The sequence below is a fragment of the Eleutherodactylus coqui genome, chromosome 2, assembly GCF_035609145.1.
Source record: "Eleutherodactylus coqui strain aEleCoq1 chromosome 2, aEleCoq1.hap1, whole genome shotgun sequence".
NCBI lineage: Eukaryota > Metazoa > Chordata > Amphibia > Anura > Eleutherodactylidae > Eleutherodactylus > Eleutherodactylus coqui.
Window position 1 is genome coordinate 260,207,902 of NC_089838.1, and position 17,347 is coordinate 260,225,248.

The 17,347-nt window shown below is 44.3% G+C and overlaps 1 protein-coding gene across 1 annotated transcript in view; it reads left to right on the forward strand.

Annotated features, from left to right (window-relative positions):
* The window catches only part of CERS3 (ceramide synthase 3), a 60,236-nt gene extending 53,388 nt beyond the window's left edge, over positions 1-6,848 (forward strand). The window contains exons 9-10 of the mRNA XM_066592864.1: positions 424-577; positions 4,986-6,848. Of these exons, the coding sequence (XP_066448961.1) occupies positions 424-577; positions 4,986-5,102 (271 nt within the window). The 3' untranslated portion in view covers positions 5,103-6,848. The remainder of the gene's footprint in view (positions 1-423; positions 578-4,985) is intronic.
* The last annotated feature ends 10,499 nt before the right edge of the window (positions 6,849-17,347 follow it).

Consider the following 17,347-nt stretch of genomic DNA (forward strand, 5'->3'; position numbering starts at 1 on the left):
AAGTTGTCTTGAATTGAGGGATCAGCTGTTATCAGCACAGCCCGCTGTTATCACAACCGGCTGTGCTGATAAGATTCTCTGTGCCTGTGTCCTGCTGTGAATTCACAGCGGGGCACAGGCAGCAAGAGTGCAGAACAATACAGCTGTTTTCTTATGCAAAACAGCAGTACTGTTCTATCAGAGGCGGTGTCCCGCTCCGGCTGCATAACTGTATAGTAGCTACTTAGCTACTATAAAGTATGCAAAGATGTTGGCTCAAAACTGTCACTCAAACTATCGTTTGAGCGACTTTTGATCGATCATCTGTCAGTGTAAATGGGGTCTAAGTGATCGGTAGTTTGGGTGATGTATGCATGTTGAGTAATGTATTAGCAGTTATTACATCATTACTTGTATGTGAAATAGTTGATGTTTGTTTTGCAGGATAATTTATGCAACGGTGGTATACCCCCTGTACTACTGCCCACGCTTCTTCCTCTACTACTTCTTCAACATGGTCATGTTTATCCTCCAGTTCCTCCATATATACTGGGCATACCTTATCTTTAAGATGGTGCGCAAAATGCTCTCAGGAAATGTAAGTAGTAACAACATCATCTTCTTCCTCATCCAGCCTTTATAAGCAAATCCGGCAGCTGACGGCGACACAAAATGATCCTCCCTCTTCTCAATAAGAAAGTGAAAAGAGGGTAATGGAAAAACATTACGGCCAGCTATACACAGGGCTGCTTGCTGCAATGTATTGTGGATCGTACAGGGAGGGGTGTAAAGACACAGACTTCTTTTCTTTGTGCTTTGGTTGAAGATGCACCAAACTGCACCTTGTGAACCTGTCTTTAACGTGTTTCTTGAGTCTGGTCTTCCTGTGCTGCAGATAGTAGACAGTAAGTGAGTGATACATTGTATCGGCTTTGGAGTTCTATCACATTTCTACCATTGACAGGAAGCACAGCTTCCTATTTATGTGGTCTCACACACACGATCATCTTACCACGACGTACACCTCTAAGTTTTGCATAGCTGTAACATGGTGCCCATAGAAGTGTATAGGAACCTAATGTACCTCTTTAAAATGCCTCTGATTTCTCATGGAGGCACATAGGGGTGTTCATATGAACTTGATGGGAAAAAGTGCAATAGTTGCAGTGAAGACCATATGTCCAAGGTATTCTTCCCGACAAACAATACTCTGTAATACGATGCTGTACAGAAGATCATATGGAGCTCATGAAGTATGGTCTTCAGCACAGCATGGTGTTGCAGAGTATGGAGCTGCAGGCAGCTTGTGTGCTCCTGTACGGGCTGCGCTGTGTGCACGAGGCCTAAAGCTTTATACAGACATCAGACTATTGTGATCTGCAGATAACAATCTAATGTAATGCCTCTAAAGGCAGTCTGCCAATAACAACAAGGGTTTGACAAGTTTGATCTTAACCCGTCGGATCCTTTGTTTCTCCCTGTCATAAGTTTACGATGTGTGGTAGCCACTTATATGCTCTGCTCTCTTACAGTGATCCTACAGTTTCAGTCTTGGGACTTAAGGCTGGTTTAGGCGCAATGATTATCACTAGAGATGAGCGAGCATACTCGTCCGAGTATTAGGGTGTTCGAGATGCTCGTTACTCGTAACGAGTACCACGCGGTGTTCGGGTTACTTTCATTTTCTTCCCTGAGAAATTTGCGCGCTTTTCTGGCCAATAGAAAGACAGGGAAGGCATTACAACTTCCCCCTGCAATGTTCAAGCCCTATACCACCCCCCTGCAGTGAGTGGCTGGCGAGATCAGGTGTCACCCGAGTATTAAAATCTGCCCTCCCGCGGCTCGCCACAGATGCCTTCTGACATAAATCAGGGAAAGTGCTGCTGCTATAGGGAGACCGTTAGGAGTTATTTTAGGCTTCAAGAACCCCAACGGTCCTTCTTAGGCCATAGAAATCGCAGATCGCACCTATGTGCGATCTGCGATTCCTGTTCTCTTCTCTATATGCGCTCAATGGGGCCGGCGGCAGCAGCGCCGACCCCATTGAGAACATATAGAAGACAAATCATTCTTCTCTGCCACAGCTGTGGCAGAGAAGAACGATGTTTGCCCATTGAATTCAATGGAGCCGGCAATACAGCAGGTTCCACTGAAAGCAATGGGCTGCCGGCGATCGTGGGATGAATTGTCGGGAAGGGCTTAAATATATAAGCCCTTCCCTGCAATTCATCCAGAAATGTGTTACAAAAAAAATATATACCGGCGTATAAGGCGACGGGGCGTATAAGACGACCCCCCAACTGTCACCTTATACGCCGGTAATACAGTGGAGCAAAGAATAAAAATCATTACTCACTTCTCCTGGCGTTCTGCGCCGCTGCTGCAGGCTGTCGCTCCCTCCTGGTCCACGGCAGAGCATTGCTTTCTCTACGAAGGGCTTTAAATCCCCGCCTCCAGAAACACACGTGCCTTCAGCCAATCACAGCCAATGACAATGATGTCATTGAATGGCTGTGATTGGCTGTGTTTCTGGAGGCGGGGATTTCAAGCCCTGCGTCCAGAAAGCAATGCTCTGCCGGGAACCAGGAGGGAGCGACAGCCTGCAGGAGCACCGCAGAACGCCGGGGGAAGTGAGTAATGATTTTTATTCTTTGCTCCACTGTATTCCCGGCATATAAGGTGACAGTTGGGGGGTCGTCTTATACGCCGGTATATATTTTTATTGTAACACATTTCTGGATGAATTGCAGGGAAGGGTTTATATATTTAAGCCCTTCCCGACAATTCATCCTGCGATCGCCGGCATCCCATTGCTTTCAGTGGAACCTGCTGTATTGCCGGCTCCATTTAATTCAATGGGCAAACATCGTTCTTCTCTGCCACAGCTGTTACAGCTATGGCAGAGGAGAACGATCTTTATGCTGACAGTGGGGGGGGGGGGCACTCTTGCCGCTATTGTGGCTTAATAGTGGGACCTGGGAACTTGAGATGCAGCCCAACATGTAGCCCCTCGCCTGCCCTATCCGTTGCTGTGTCGTTCCCATCACTTTCTTGAATTGCCCAGATTGTCACAAATGAAAACCTTAGCGAGCATCGGCGATACACAAAAATGCTCGGGTCGCCCATTGACTTCAATGGGGTTCGTTACTCGAAACGAACCCTCGAGCATTGCGAAAAGTTCATCCCGAGTAATGAGCACCCAAGCATTTTGGTGCTCGCTCATCTCTAATTATCACTCAAAATATCTTTTGAGCGATTTTTTTTATTTTTAGAGTGATAATCGTTGTGTTCTCTTTGCAGCGCAACGTGACCGCTCAAACGTTGAGCGATAATCTTGCGCTCCGAGCGGAGGATGCAAAATACAAGCGGGTTGTCCCCGCTTGTCTTCTGCATCCAGCTGTTCTCTGCTTGGAGCAACTGGCTGTTATACAGCCGAGCAGGGTATGAAGAACACAGCTAGACTGCTGTGTTCTTCATACCCCGCGTGTCTTCAGGGAGCGGGATACAGCTGAAACAATAGTAAGCTAAATGATCTAATAAAAACGGTTATTTTAAACCACTAGGCCCGAGGGTCCGGAGATCAGTCTCATAGACCTAGAGCGTGTAGTTTTTTAGTTTTTTTATCTTTTGCTTTGTATAACAAGAACGTAGCTGAACATTTTATATTACAGCTCAATCCCGTTCACCTCTACGGGACTGATGCACATAGGCCATGTGACCAATAAATGTGACATCATAGGCCAGGAAAGAAACCGCCAGGCAATGAACACATGTTAAAACCCCTTGGATGTGAGAAATCCCATAACATATCCCTTTATTATCAGGCTGTTGTAAGAAGCCTCCTTCCGTTCAGCTCGTGTTTTCTGTCACTGTGAGAATAAACTGACTCTAAAGTGCAATTGTAAATTTACTAAATTCACTTCCCCTTCTATTGGGGCCAATTTTCTGGGCTGGTGGAACAAAGCCCCCTGCATGTGCAGGCATCCAGAGGCTTATGCTCTTGCTCTTTGTGTATGTGCCAAGTGAGGATTTAAAAGCAGAGTTTTGCAATAAGCCACAGACCTTCCACGAGCCAAGCACTGCCAGCAGGAAACTTACCAGCTCTCCGCGAAGAACAAAAGAATGTTCTGCATTCAGCAGCCCTCTGCGGGAATGAAGTGCTCATCTGTAGAAGGCAGCACAGGTCCCAACATGGGTGTTTAATCATGTCAAATCCTAAACATAACCTGCAGTAAGGGTTACTGTCCGCATACTTCAAAGTTTGGTATTGAGATGCGATACCAATCCTTATGTAAATTAAAGGCAAACCTAATAGAAGCTTGATACTTCTTCTAGCATATCCCTCAAGTTTACAACTTTTATCAGTCTTTGATGGTGGAAAAATAAATCATTTTCACTGAAAGGGATTTTAGCACAATTGACTTTTATCACCTAGCCACAGGATAGTTAATAGGGGTCTGGTAAGTGAGGGTCGCACAGCTGAGACCCCCACCGATCCAAAGGTTAGGAGTCCCATGTTCCCCTCTTCTATTTGTAGTGACGTGGAGATTTAATGGAGTGGCGGTCCAATTGAAAGTGAACAGAGCAGCAGCGCTCCATTCAATCTCATCCTCCCTATGGGGGCTGCAATGATCCCGCAGTAAGGAGAACAGGGGAACATGAGAACCCTGTTCTCAGGATGGGTGGGGGTCTCAGCGGTGAGACACCTACTGATCAGAGTTTTATCACTTATGCTATGCAAGGAGGAGTGGGCAAAGATTGCCAAGTCAAGATGTGCCACACCTACCCAAAAAGACTGAATGCTGTCAAATTCAAGGGCTGCATCAGCACCGTATTAGTTTTCGGGTATGCCTATGTATTTAATTTCTCCACCCTAAAACTTTTGTTTTCCAATGGGGTTATACAGATAGCGCTGGTATTGTTACACTGTGCTAAAAAGTGGTTCCCTTTGATGTCGATACAACCGGGGAAACCTGTTATCAACTATTCTTTCTCCCCTTGTTTAGATGTCTGGAGATGATCGGAGTGACAATGAAGAAGCAGACAGTGAAGAAAATGAGGAGCAGCCATTATCCAACGGGGATGGCAAGAAGCGTATTATAAACGGGCAGCACGACCGCTAGGTTCGCAGCTCATTATATAAGCAGTCGCACCCCACACCCCTGATAACACCGAGAGAGAGAAAAAAAAAAAGTATCATTGTTGGACTTCTAGTCAAACATGCAACAGCAGGGTACAGGGGGCAGCGGACTACAGCGTGTTGGGCACCACGGATCGGAAGGTTCGGAGTCCTCTTCTTTAGGACCAACTATGTTTGAGACCAGGTCCAGCCAATTTTCAGTTTCCAAAACCTGTAAACTTTAAAAGAAAAAAAAATAATAAATCCACCTAAAGTGACCGCTTGTTCTTTATGTATTAGAAGCAACTTTTTAAACGACTACATATTTTAACTCGGAGGAGACAACAGGAGACAGTATTCTAAATGTAAAGTGTCGCTTCTGGAAGTTAATGTACAAAATTTGTCTGTGTGAGGGTGAGATTTCTGGCAGCAGAAGTAGATCTGATGCCAACCGTGACAGATGGCAGCATTGCAGCAGTTTGGAAACATTCTCTTTTTTTTTTTTTTTTTTTCCTTTGCGGATACAAAGTACGAAGAGTGGAACAACAAACTTTTTGATTGCACTAAACCCTCATTGACAACGGTTGCCTTGGATCCTTCTTGCAGCAGAGGGTTAACTTCCCAGTGCAGTGAAGATGATGACACTGTATCCCCACCTCCTCCTCGGCTCTATTTATACCACATACGGCAACACAAGGGGAGCTCTGTGTATAATACACACAAGATCAACTGTGCGCATGCTGTGACCTCATATATGAGTTGTGTGGGAGGGGGCGGCCGGATCACTCCAAGTCGATTCCACAGATGGCCACAGAAAGCGCTAGTTGTTCCTTTTTTGCATTAACACTTCGCTGATGGGTCTGCTTTCAACAAAGGACATAGGTCTTTTAATACATATGCAACTTTTTATAAAACTTTTTTTTATTTTTAGCCAATGAATAATTGCTATTACACCCAAAGACGTGCGATTCATTCCGAGAGAGAGGAGACGGTGCTCTGATAGCTTTAATGTATATGTATTCCAGTCTAACGACAGCCCTACTACTAGCCTATATCTGCCTTTACTGAATGCGGAGATCGTAGCCACGTATTCTCTTCTACTCCTAGCTCCCATTCACAACGTCCTTCTTAACTCTTTGCTGCCTTATTGTAATGTAAACCAGGATCCGCTACTGTTAATGCATCTTCCACAATTTACTGGATTCCCAGAAAAAAACAAAAAAACAACTAAGTTCCACACCGAGTTTTATTGTTGCCAAGTTGATGAAGTCGAAATCTGGAATGTGTTACCTGTAAAGACACTTCTAGCGTCGTCTGCAGCGGGCCGGCCTGGATACACATGGTGAAGGCCGGTCGATATCATTCTTTAGGCCTGTGTCACACGAGCGTATGCGTATTTGCGTGCGCAAGTGCGTTTTTACTGTACTTTTTGTGCGCGCAAAAAATAAATGCAGCGATGCTCTCCGCCATTTAAATGGCCGCTTAGTTTAAGGAGTTCAAGATGTGTTCTTTCTCCCAGTGCAAATGTGCAGGAAAGTAGAGCACGCTGCGTATTTTTTTGTGCAGGACCGAATTGCGCACGCTTGTGAATAAACCTATTGGATTCGATTCTCAGCGTGTTGCGCACGCAAATTTTGAGCGCGCGTATACGACCGCGTGGCACAGGCTTTACACACACTAATTTTGTATTTTTACTTTGTCCACGTGTAAATAAAACCACAAAGATAATAAAGCATTGAATTTTACCTGGTTTATTGGCAGGGTGTGATGATTCGGGAATGTCGCAGGATTTGGCAGGCTGAATGTAACTGCAAGTATTATTAAGAAGGGATTTTAACAAATTATTGTTATATTCTTTAGTTCATGTTTTTAAGTGTTTTGTTTACTCATCGGGACCAGGAAACCATTCCCACCAGTGATCTAAACCACTAATGCCCCACTATATTTATCAGGGTACACTCACAATCCATACCATGGTGCAGATTTTGCCGCGGATTCACAATTGACTTCACTGCTTCAATTGAAAGGGTGAAATCTGCTGCAGATCCGTACTAAATGGGGCGGATTCACAGCGCTAAATCTGTTGCAGATCTGCACCAAAATCTGTTGCATGTGAACGTAAGGGGTTTTCTTGGACCTATCCGTGTTTGATTTGCGGGATTTCTCTGGGTCTCATTCCAGAACTTGACTTGAGTTTTGCCTTTAGTCTGGCTTCTGACACCACAAGAAAATATATAGGTTTGGGGCTCCTGGCCTGCATAATACAGAGCAGGTTACCAATACCAAGTGCCTTGCTCTGTATTGATGAGCGCCAGAAAGCCTGAAACAACTCTTTGTGAAACCACCCTTAAAAGTGGTTGTGCCAAGATGCTCAAACTCTTTGACAATGGGTGGTCAGCAGATTGCCCCGAGTCCCACTGTCAGTACCCAGTTTTTGCCAGGTAAAGCCACGGCCAGCCTGACATTTCCCCTGCCACGGATGTGATGTAATAACAGGTTGGCAGAAGGTCTGCTAGGATAGGAGCTGCAGACCTATTGAGGCATATGAATAGCAGATGCTATCGTGGTACAACCTCTATCATTCATTAGGCTGGCTGTACATGTTGCAGCCAAAATGTAGACTGGCGTGACTTTCACATTGGTTGCAAACAAATATTTTAATTGTTTTGGAGAGTAGAAGTTTTCACCCATCTGCTGGTGGACCCCCATGGATCCTGCAAATGGGAAAGCGGTGTCCTTCAGTTTTTCAAAGCAAGGTTGCCTCTCTCTTGCTGTAGCATCACTGTGAATGGACCGCGGGAGGTACATGCATGGCCATAGTTCTATTCACTTCAGTGGGGCAGATGGAAATGTCCAAATACAAAGCATTCGACTATTTCCGTCAGCCGCATTGAAATGAATGGAACTGCAGCCAGTGGTCCAGTCACTACGGCGTTACAGCAATACGGAGAGGAAACCCTACATTGAGAAGTTGGTGGATATGTGTCCTATTCCCCCCCCTATCTCAGGATCCGTAGGGCTTCCAGCTGTCGGACCTCCACCGATCTATGAGTTTTCACCCATCCAGCGAATGGGTGAAAACTTATAAAAGACTTTTACTCTCTGGAATACCCCTTTAACAGGATTTAGGGAACTACTGTCTGAATGTAAATGGCTTCATGAGTTTGCAGCTAAAATGCTCAAAGCTGCAATCCGTATGAAAACCGTGCCACCGGCGTCTTGGCGCAGTTTTGGCCTTAATGTGTGAACGCGGCCTTGCAGTGAAGACAGTGCAGATTTCAGTTTGAACACTTGAGATCTCTGAGACTATGGATCTATGGGCAGTATATATGTGTGCATATGTAATATATAATATTCTACACATACTTGCCCAGACCACTTTATATATGACCTGTGTACATTGACCCCGGTATGCACAGCTCATCCAAAGTGTTCTATACACATTGAGAACCACATACACATCCATAGGAGTCCATGCTTAACCCCTTAAGGACCAGGGTGCTTTGGTGCTAAAGAACCAGACACCTTAGGCCCAATGTCCACATGCAGATTTTATTTATAAAATCCGCATGTGGCCCCCGCACGGGAGATCCGTGTGTCTTGCTGCCCATTGGGATACATTAGATCCGTAGGGCAGCAGGCTCTATTTCCCTGCGGGTCTTCCGTGCGGACAGCTCTCGCGGCTTCCATGGAAGCCGTCCATATCCGCGGCACAGCTGCAGCTGTTTTTGTGCTGTGCCCGCGGATACGCAGGAGAGTAGGAGTTTAAAAAAAAAGCTGTGCACGGCGCATGCGCACTGCCGGCGTGCCGAGCACATCCACCTGCCGGAAGAAAGAAAGATCTGGCCTGCACATCGGAGAATCCCACAGCGTCCGGAGAGGTAAGAAAAATGTATTCTCCCTCTCCATGGCCGCGGGCACGCACAGATTTCACTGCAAGATTCAGCAGTGGAATCTGTGCATGCAAGTGGACATGAGGCCTTAGGCTACCTACACCCGGGCGAGAAATTCAGCATTTTCATGGCGATGCGAGGCGGTTTTCTGGCAAAAACTCCTTCCATCACTTCTGTGAAGAACTGATCGTCCGGTGTGACTATCAGGCATGTTAGAGGATCAGTAAGCGTTCCCCATTGGCGTGCGATTGTGTTTTACTGTCCCATTTAAAACAATAGGTGATTCGTTCCAAGGAACGCAAAAAGATAGGACCTTCCACGATTTTTTCCCGCACTGTAACACAAAACATCATATATAGGACTTCATTTAAAAGAATCGGGTTCTGGAAGGCACAAATTTCGCGCAAAATTCTCAGCCGTCCTTAACAATTTTACCCTTGTGGTGGTTTTACTGGCCTATTATTATTTTATTTTTTTCTTCAGCTACTGAAATTATTTTTCTTTTTTTTTCCCTGTAACATATAGGGCTATTTTAATCTCTATTTTTCTCATCTTTTCTTTTCAGTTTTTAGTTTTATTATGGCTAAAAACCAAAAAATATATATTTTTTAATTCATAGTTGTTTTATTTTTAAAATTAGTATGTTTACACTAAAAGCATGGGAAAGGGTTCATTTTGTTTGGCATTTTTTGATATATAATCTGTATAGTTTGGAATTACAGGGCCACATGGCAACAGTTTGGGGTCATTTTCTTATGTGTATATTTTTTATTTATTTTGGACCTTTTTAACTTCTGTTTGTAACTATTTTCAACATCTGTGTCCTTCATGACTTCATATAAGGCCTTTTGGGGGTCATTCTCATTGTCTTTTTTTATTTCACGCTTTTCCACTGTAGATGGCACATTCATGAGAGCCCCATTTACAGGAAAAACATCCCCGTGTAGTGACAATAGTCACTAATAGAGCCGATCACAATCTGCTAAGACCCTGCAGCTCTGCTGTGACAGGAGATACCCGGTAGTCACGTGATTGATGGGTGAAATAGTGAAAGTAATACTTCCACTTTCTTTCTGCACATCATTGAGCGCTATGTAGCCTGTAAAGGAGAAGGCAGAAGTAGTTACAAACCACTTTTGCCTTCTCCCCTGGGTCCTCTGCTGTATCTGACAGCTGAGGACCTGACTTGCTTTTGATATATTGCAGGAGCTTTAATCCTACACCATACCTTTATCGGCGGAGAGTAAAGCCCAGGACCAAGCCCTGCAAATTCACAGCACCTGGTCCTTAAAGGGTGTAATAAAAAAGTTCTGCCGCTATATTGCAGAGTGGTGTCGAAAAATAAGCCAGCTAACCGTGCGCCACTTCTGCGAATCTTCCATCTGTGATAAACTCTTTGTGCTTTATTAAACTTTCATATCTATGGCATAGTTTATATACACAAGGTGTGATGCTCTCCCTGATCCTTATTTATTACGTACAGTTTGACAAATATGATTATGGTAAATCGGTGGTGGTCTCAGCACTATGTATACAAAATAGATGGATCGGTGATGAAAGTCTGTCTTAGTACAAGCTCTTTAAATGGTGTTATATTGGGAGGACATAGACTAGAGTGCTTGACGTTGAGTGCGGTTCTAATAAGCTATAGCAAGAGGCAGAGTAAAGACTGATCGCTATTGCTGTGACTTTTGGGAACATTAAGGAATTCGCTGTTCAGAACATTCCTTCACCTCCTACTGATAAGAAGTTTGAAGAAATTGTTCAGCCGTTGGAGGGCAAACGTCGCCTCAATGTGTGACATTCAGCTGTTCTGAGACCGCATCTAGCCAAAAACACAGTAGGTGGCAAGACGAGACTGTATGCAGAATACCTATAGCAGCGGCCATGTTTTACAAGGAACACGTAGATGTTCTTTTCATTTGCCTAATGCAGAAGAGGCGATTGGTTCTTCCAAAGGTCATATAATGCTATCCTCTCCTGTAATCTTAGGCTCTGTACACTCTACGATTGGTGTATATACTAGGAAATACACTCAATGTGCACTGAATGCATTCATAGAGCTCTATGGGCCCAGCGGTCAGAGCCTTCAGCACAGCATGTAGTGCTCTGTCATCCGTGAAAAAGCTGGGCAGTATGCCAGAAGGACCTTGTTATACTCAATGGGGCCTATCCGGAACTTCTGTGTTTTTCCATTGTTTAGCTCCTATGATGGAGCTGGGCAACAGAAAGCATTACAGTAGTGTGAACAAGGCCTTAGATAAATGATACAAGAGGACCCTAGGTACCAGAGACATCCAGGGAGTTAAAGGGGTTGTCCCACTTCTAGCTGTTTTGTTGCAGGAAGCAGACAGCACCATATATTGCGTGTGGCTCTGGGTTGGTATTGCAGGCTGAGGCCTATTAAAGTAAATGAAACTCAGCCTGCAATACCATCCCCAGATGCCTGCTTCCTTCCACAAAACAGCTGGAAGTGGGACAACCCCTTTATTCACTTCCTTTAAAATGCAACGTAAGTTTCGGCCATGCAATGCCAATATACAAGGCTAAATACAAGCATAAGACATGTATAAACATTGGTGGCTTTTATACACCATTTTGGGACTGACCATTTCCTCTTCACCTCATATATCACACCACCAATATGCTATAGTTCCAAAAAAAAAATACAGGATAATCCTATTAAGAACACACAAAAAACCCTAAACAAAACATCTGTGTATAGTCAACTAGAGCGGCCCAATCAGAGCTTTTATTTAAATGGACCTGGTTAACAACTATAAGCATTATAAACTAAGTTATGGTACTTATGTTTTAGGTGACGTGGAGTCCGGGGAGTTGTGTGTCATACTCGCTCGGTCCCTTGTTCCCCGACAAAGTTAGTGTGCGCTAGCAGCTTGACTCTTTCTGTACGTTCACTTCCCATAGAGATGAATGGGAGGTGCAAGACATAGCTCCCCGTACACAGTATCACCTAAACTCTAAGCGCCGTAACTTAGTCTATGATGCTTATAGGTGCGCACAGGTTCCCTTTAATCATCCTGATCACTGTCAACATTTTATTCCTTTTTGTATACACAGTGCTGTTGTAATTTTAGCCACTCCCCCAATGGCTATCTAGCCAATCACCTATAGGGTACATCATCCAATCATATCCCTTTAGAGTGACAAATACCGACCCTTGCTAGCTTCCTGTGTAATGGAGACATCAGTGGCACGACATCCCATGTGACCTTGAACAAGAAATAAACACCCGTTCCCCAGAGTGACAGAAACATGGCCCCTTACTTCAATTGTGTTTATTATCTTGTATGTTACTTTTTAGAAGAAGAATTAGGCGAAGTGATCTTGGAGAAGAGGAAGTGGTCAGCCCAGGCGGGTGTATGAAAGGCACCAATATTTACAAACATACATTGCATTTTAAAGGAAGAGATGAATAACAGTACTGTTAACTTCCTGGATGTCGCTGCTCCCTCAGATCCTCTTGCACCATCCGATGCCTGTGGTTTTGTGGAAAGACCACACAGAGCAACACGTGCTGCATGCAGCTGCAACCATTTCTTTGAGGGTTTAAGTGTAGTTCATATTGTCTATTAGTCACTACATTAGCTTTTAATTCAATACATTTTTGACCAATTCACCTATTTTATTAGGTATTTATTAGAGTCATCATTTAGTGCCTGTAAGAGAGGGACTGGGTGACTAGTGCAGTATTCTGCCCTTTTAGTACTGTGTTGGGTATTCTTAATCATTTTCCCTTTTTAGGCCTTTTTCCTCCATTGATTTCTCAATGCTATGCTACTTTTTTTTTTAAAGGGGTGTACCAGGATTCAGTTTTATCACCTATTCATAGGAGACCCCCACCAATCCCAAGAATGGGGGCCCTGTGTTCCCCATTCTCCCCACTGTGGACTTACTGCACCCCCTGCAGTGGAGAAGATTGAATCTAGTGCCAGTTGCACAAGCGGCAGGCACTTGGGTATTTCCATCAGCCCCATTGAAATGAATGGAGCTGCGGCTGTGTACACTCAGCTAGCTCTCCATTCATTCTGATGTCACTGTGGGGGCTGAAGTGACCCCACAGTGACAGAGGGGAACATGGGACCCTCATTCTCGGGATCAGCAATCCTGTAGTCAGAGGATAACATGATTTTGGAACAACCCCATTTAAATAGAATCTGTCACCTAAGTTTAGCCATATAAGCTAAGCTCATGGGCTAAACGTAGGTGACCAGTGGAGTCTGGGGATGTGTTATACCTACTGCAATGTCATTACCCTGGTGTGCCTGCTGAAAGCCGCCACTGAATGCATTGAGCGGTGCGCTAAATAGTCCGCTTGTTCTAATTTTACAATGGGCGGATTGCTTAGCAGCGTCACTCAATGCATTCAGCGGTGGTACCAGCGCTATTACCGAGGAAACGATGGGGGACTTCAGTATTAAACTTACAACTCAGGACTCTAAAGGTCACCTACTTTCAGCCCATAAGCTAGCTTATAGGGCTGAAAGTAGGTGACAGATTCCCTTTAAGTTGTGTGCTGCACTAGGCGTAGTGTCCTTCTTCTCGTCACTGTGGCATCGCTGCACCCACCTAAAGTGACGTGGAGTCTGAATGGAGCGTTGTTTTATTTATTACATTGGGACTTAAGGAAATAGCTGAGCGCTCGTACTTGACTATCTCCAGCAATCACATTGAAAATGAATGGAGCAGCACCATACATGTGCAACCACTGCTCCATTCAATCTCCTCCTCGCTGCGAGGGGTGCAGTGAGCCCCCTTCTTGGGATTGGTCTGGGTCTCAGCACTGAGCCTCCCACCAATCAGACTTACAGTATATTACCTATCCTGTGCATAGGTGGTAAAAGTGAATTCTGGTAGAACCCCTTTAAGAGTGCTGGTCAATAAGACGAAAAATCAACGGTACTTTTACTGTCCTTTTATTTCCACGAAGGTGAGAGATACAGCACTATAACAGAAGTCGTCATAATGGTTTAACCCTTTCCAATCCAATTTTGGATTCAGGGTTTCCTAAACGGCTTTCTCTTTTTGCTAAAGCCAGTGTGTGTGTGCCAGAGAGGATCCAACAGTGGAGTGGCTGGCAATAAACGGTAAGAATAGCCTGTCGGAGGTCTTCGGACATTGGAGCTGTACAAGCTTCAATCACAATGAAGGAAGAAGTCAGACAGTGGATTGGAAAGGGTTAAATAGGAATTACACTAAGCAATAAGCGTTTGCTTATGGCATTCTAACAGATATGAGAATCAGTGTGATTGTACACAAAACAGATTAACGGCAATTTGCAGCACCAGAAGACCTGAATGTACTTTTTTATATACATTAGCTATTCAGTGACAGCGGTACCAAATCCTCAGGTGAATGTCAGCCCGTTTATTCATGCATTCCCCATAAAATACTCAGATAATATCCAGTACAATATTTAACAACATATTTGCTTTGAGGGGTGAAAGATGTCTTCAGATTAGGCCTAATTTACCTTTAGGTCATATGGGGTCTGCTTTCCATTTTTATGCTATAGCTGCAGTCAAAATTATTCAACCCGGAAAAGTACATTTATGTTACTAAGCACTCTGATTTGGCTGTAAGGTCAGATTGGGGTGATGAACCCGTTATGCCTCTTAGCCAGGGCTCTATGGAGAGTCTGGGGTGGGGATCAGAGGTAGAAAGGGTTAATGCTGCCAAACACTCCATCGCGGTTTGTTCCAGTAGTGGGAATACAGGAGACGGTTAGAAAGAGCTGGGCACCTTCATTGTATGGAACGGGATCAACCCTTGATTGCCCTCCATACAAACCCTGAACCTCCATGACGTAAATGTATGCCCTGGAGCATTAAGGGGTTAAGTGTGATCTGTGTGGCAGTGTAGGTCATTTTGGGGCATCTTGTGCAGAGCTCAGGAGTCAACTGTGTGGAGACCTCAGTCACCCATTCAGCCACTGTTTGCACTCATTCACCAATGCGGCCGTGGTCAATGGATGAGAGCTCTGAGGTTGCCTTTAGGGAGGCAGGGGGACAGCAAAGGAGTTCAGGAGCCAAGGAAGAACAAGCATGTTGGGGCTGCCAAGCTAAGATGCCTAGAGAAGCACAGAAGGAGCAGGAAGGCTCATGTGGCAGGTGGATCAATGCTGGCCCCTTTTACAGATGCAAATCTTGTGGCTCCAGGAGACGAGGGAGTGGGGTAAGGAGGATTCAGATGAAGGAGACCAACTCTTTGGATTCCTTCAACTACGAAGGTGTGGATGAAGATGGCAAGGGGTGATGAGAGAAGAAGCGAAAGCTGGGCACTAAAAAAAAAAAAAAAAAATGGTGGATTGTAGATGTTTGCCCAGTCTGGGCCGAGTGCAAGAAGGCAAAGTCAACTCTCCTCTTTTTGAGGTCTGCAACAAGTTCAAAGCTCTCTCCTCTTCTTCCTCAGAGGAGGAGACAGAGGATGAGGTTCCTGTGGCACAAATGAGGATTACAGGGAGCACCACGTCTCCTATTGTGAGTGTGCAGTGACCTCCAAGGGGAAGGTTGATCTACACCCAATGGCAAGGACGACGGAGTTAAGGCGCCTATTCCCATGGACATTTTGGTGTCCAAAAATATGGGAAGGGTGGGTCTAACATATAAATTTGGTCCAAAAATAGGTCAGAAATTGGTTCTCAGATTAGATCCTTGAGTAATCTTGATTATATAGTTTTCAAATTAAGATGAAGGTAGGTTAGTGTCCCCTTTTTCCATATGTTTGTGTTTCCTTTGAGTTATAGGGGTAGGGGTTGTGGTTATATGTGATGTGGTGAAGAGTATGGCTGAGTACAGTGTATGCATTAAACTGGACCAGCTGGACCTTTGATTAAGGCGAGTACAGGTGGTTGACAGCCTGGTGTTTCAGTTTAGTTTGGTTAGAATAACAATTTGGTGTATGTTTTTGTTACATTATATGCTTAATAAGCTATATTGCAGTTCTTGCTTTTCTTTATTATGTTTTTCAATTTTGTAATAAAAAGATCTCCAGAATATCTTCCAGGACTACTGAAACACAGCCTATGTGGACTTTGAGGTATGCTTGGTCTTGTTGAAAGATCTAATGAAGTCTAACCTTCAACCCGCACAAAGAAGGCATGACATTTTCTCCTAGGATTTCCTGATAGAATTAATCTTGCCCTAAAAAAAAATAATGCAGATTTCCAACGTCAGAGGAAGCAAAGTAGCCCTAGAGCTTCATCAAGCCACCATGCTTCACTGTAGGATGTTCTTTTCAGGAAATGCTTAATTCTTCCGCCTCCAGACATACTGTTAATTCATAGGCCCGAAAATTTCCAGTTTTGTTTAATCAAGCCACAGAATGGAATCCCAAAACATCTGACTTATTTATATGGTTTTGAGCATACTGGAGCAGACTTTTGTTCTGCTTTTGGTTCAATAGAGGTATATGTCTTGGGATTTGGGCCTTTAGTGTTTAGTACGTACCTTAGGGCTTATTTACACGAGCGTATATCGGTCGGGTTTTCACGCCCGCCTGATATACGCTTCCATCTAAGCAGTTCCCCCCTTCCCTCCAACTTACCGGCTCTCTGCCTCTCTCCTTCCCTCCAAGAGGTTTGCAATGGGAGTGGAGTGGGTGGGGCAGGGTGGAGCTAAGCTCCGCCCCCTTCCACTGCAAATGCCAGACTGGAGGAGAGAGGCAGAGAGCTGGTGAGGGAGGGGAACTGCTTAGATGGAAGCATAGGAGGCTTGAAAACTCGACCGATCTACGCTCGTGTAAATAAGCCCTTAAATGTGAAAACAGAAACCTCAGTGCCTGCAGTCACTCAATGGTTTTTGACAATCGACCGCCTCAAGAATCTTGTGGTAGTCGGTGAAAGCTTCCTCTTTTTGACATGTCTAAGTAGTGTAGCCAGTGTTCCTTTTAGCTTTAAACTTGCAAATTGTATCTACAGGAACATACAATAGCTTTGCTATCTTTTTGTATTCTTCTAACTTTTTGAAGCACTTACGTAACTTGGCCATATTTCTAACATCCAATGAAACGTCACAGTAAACAAACCTTTAGGCAGTCCAGCTGTTTGATGTGTTTTAGTTCAAGCACACCTGATGCAACTAATGAAGCCCTGCATTAGTTGCACCATGTGTGCTTGAGACAACACCTGATTTGCAAGTATGTGCTCTTATGAGGGATTCTACATAAGGGGTTGCCTAATTCTGATCCTGCAGTAGTCATTACAAGTGGTATTTTCTGTTGAATTTGGAGAAACCACTTTTTACAGTAGTTGCATTGAGCTACTTAAATTGTTTGCGTTGGATTTTTTTTTTTTGCATACAACTGCAAGTTTGTATATTTTGCAAATAGACTTAAT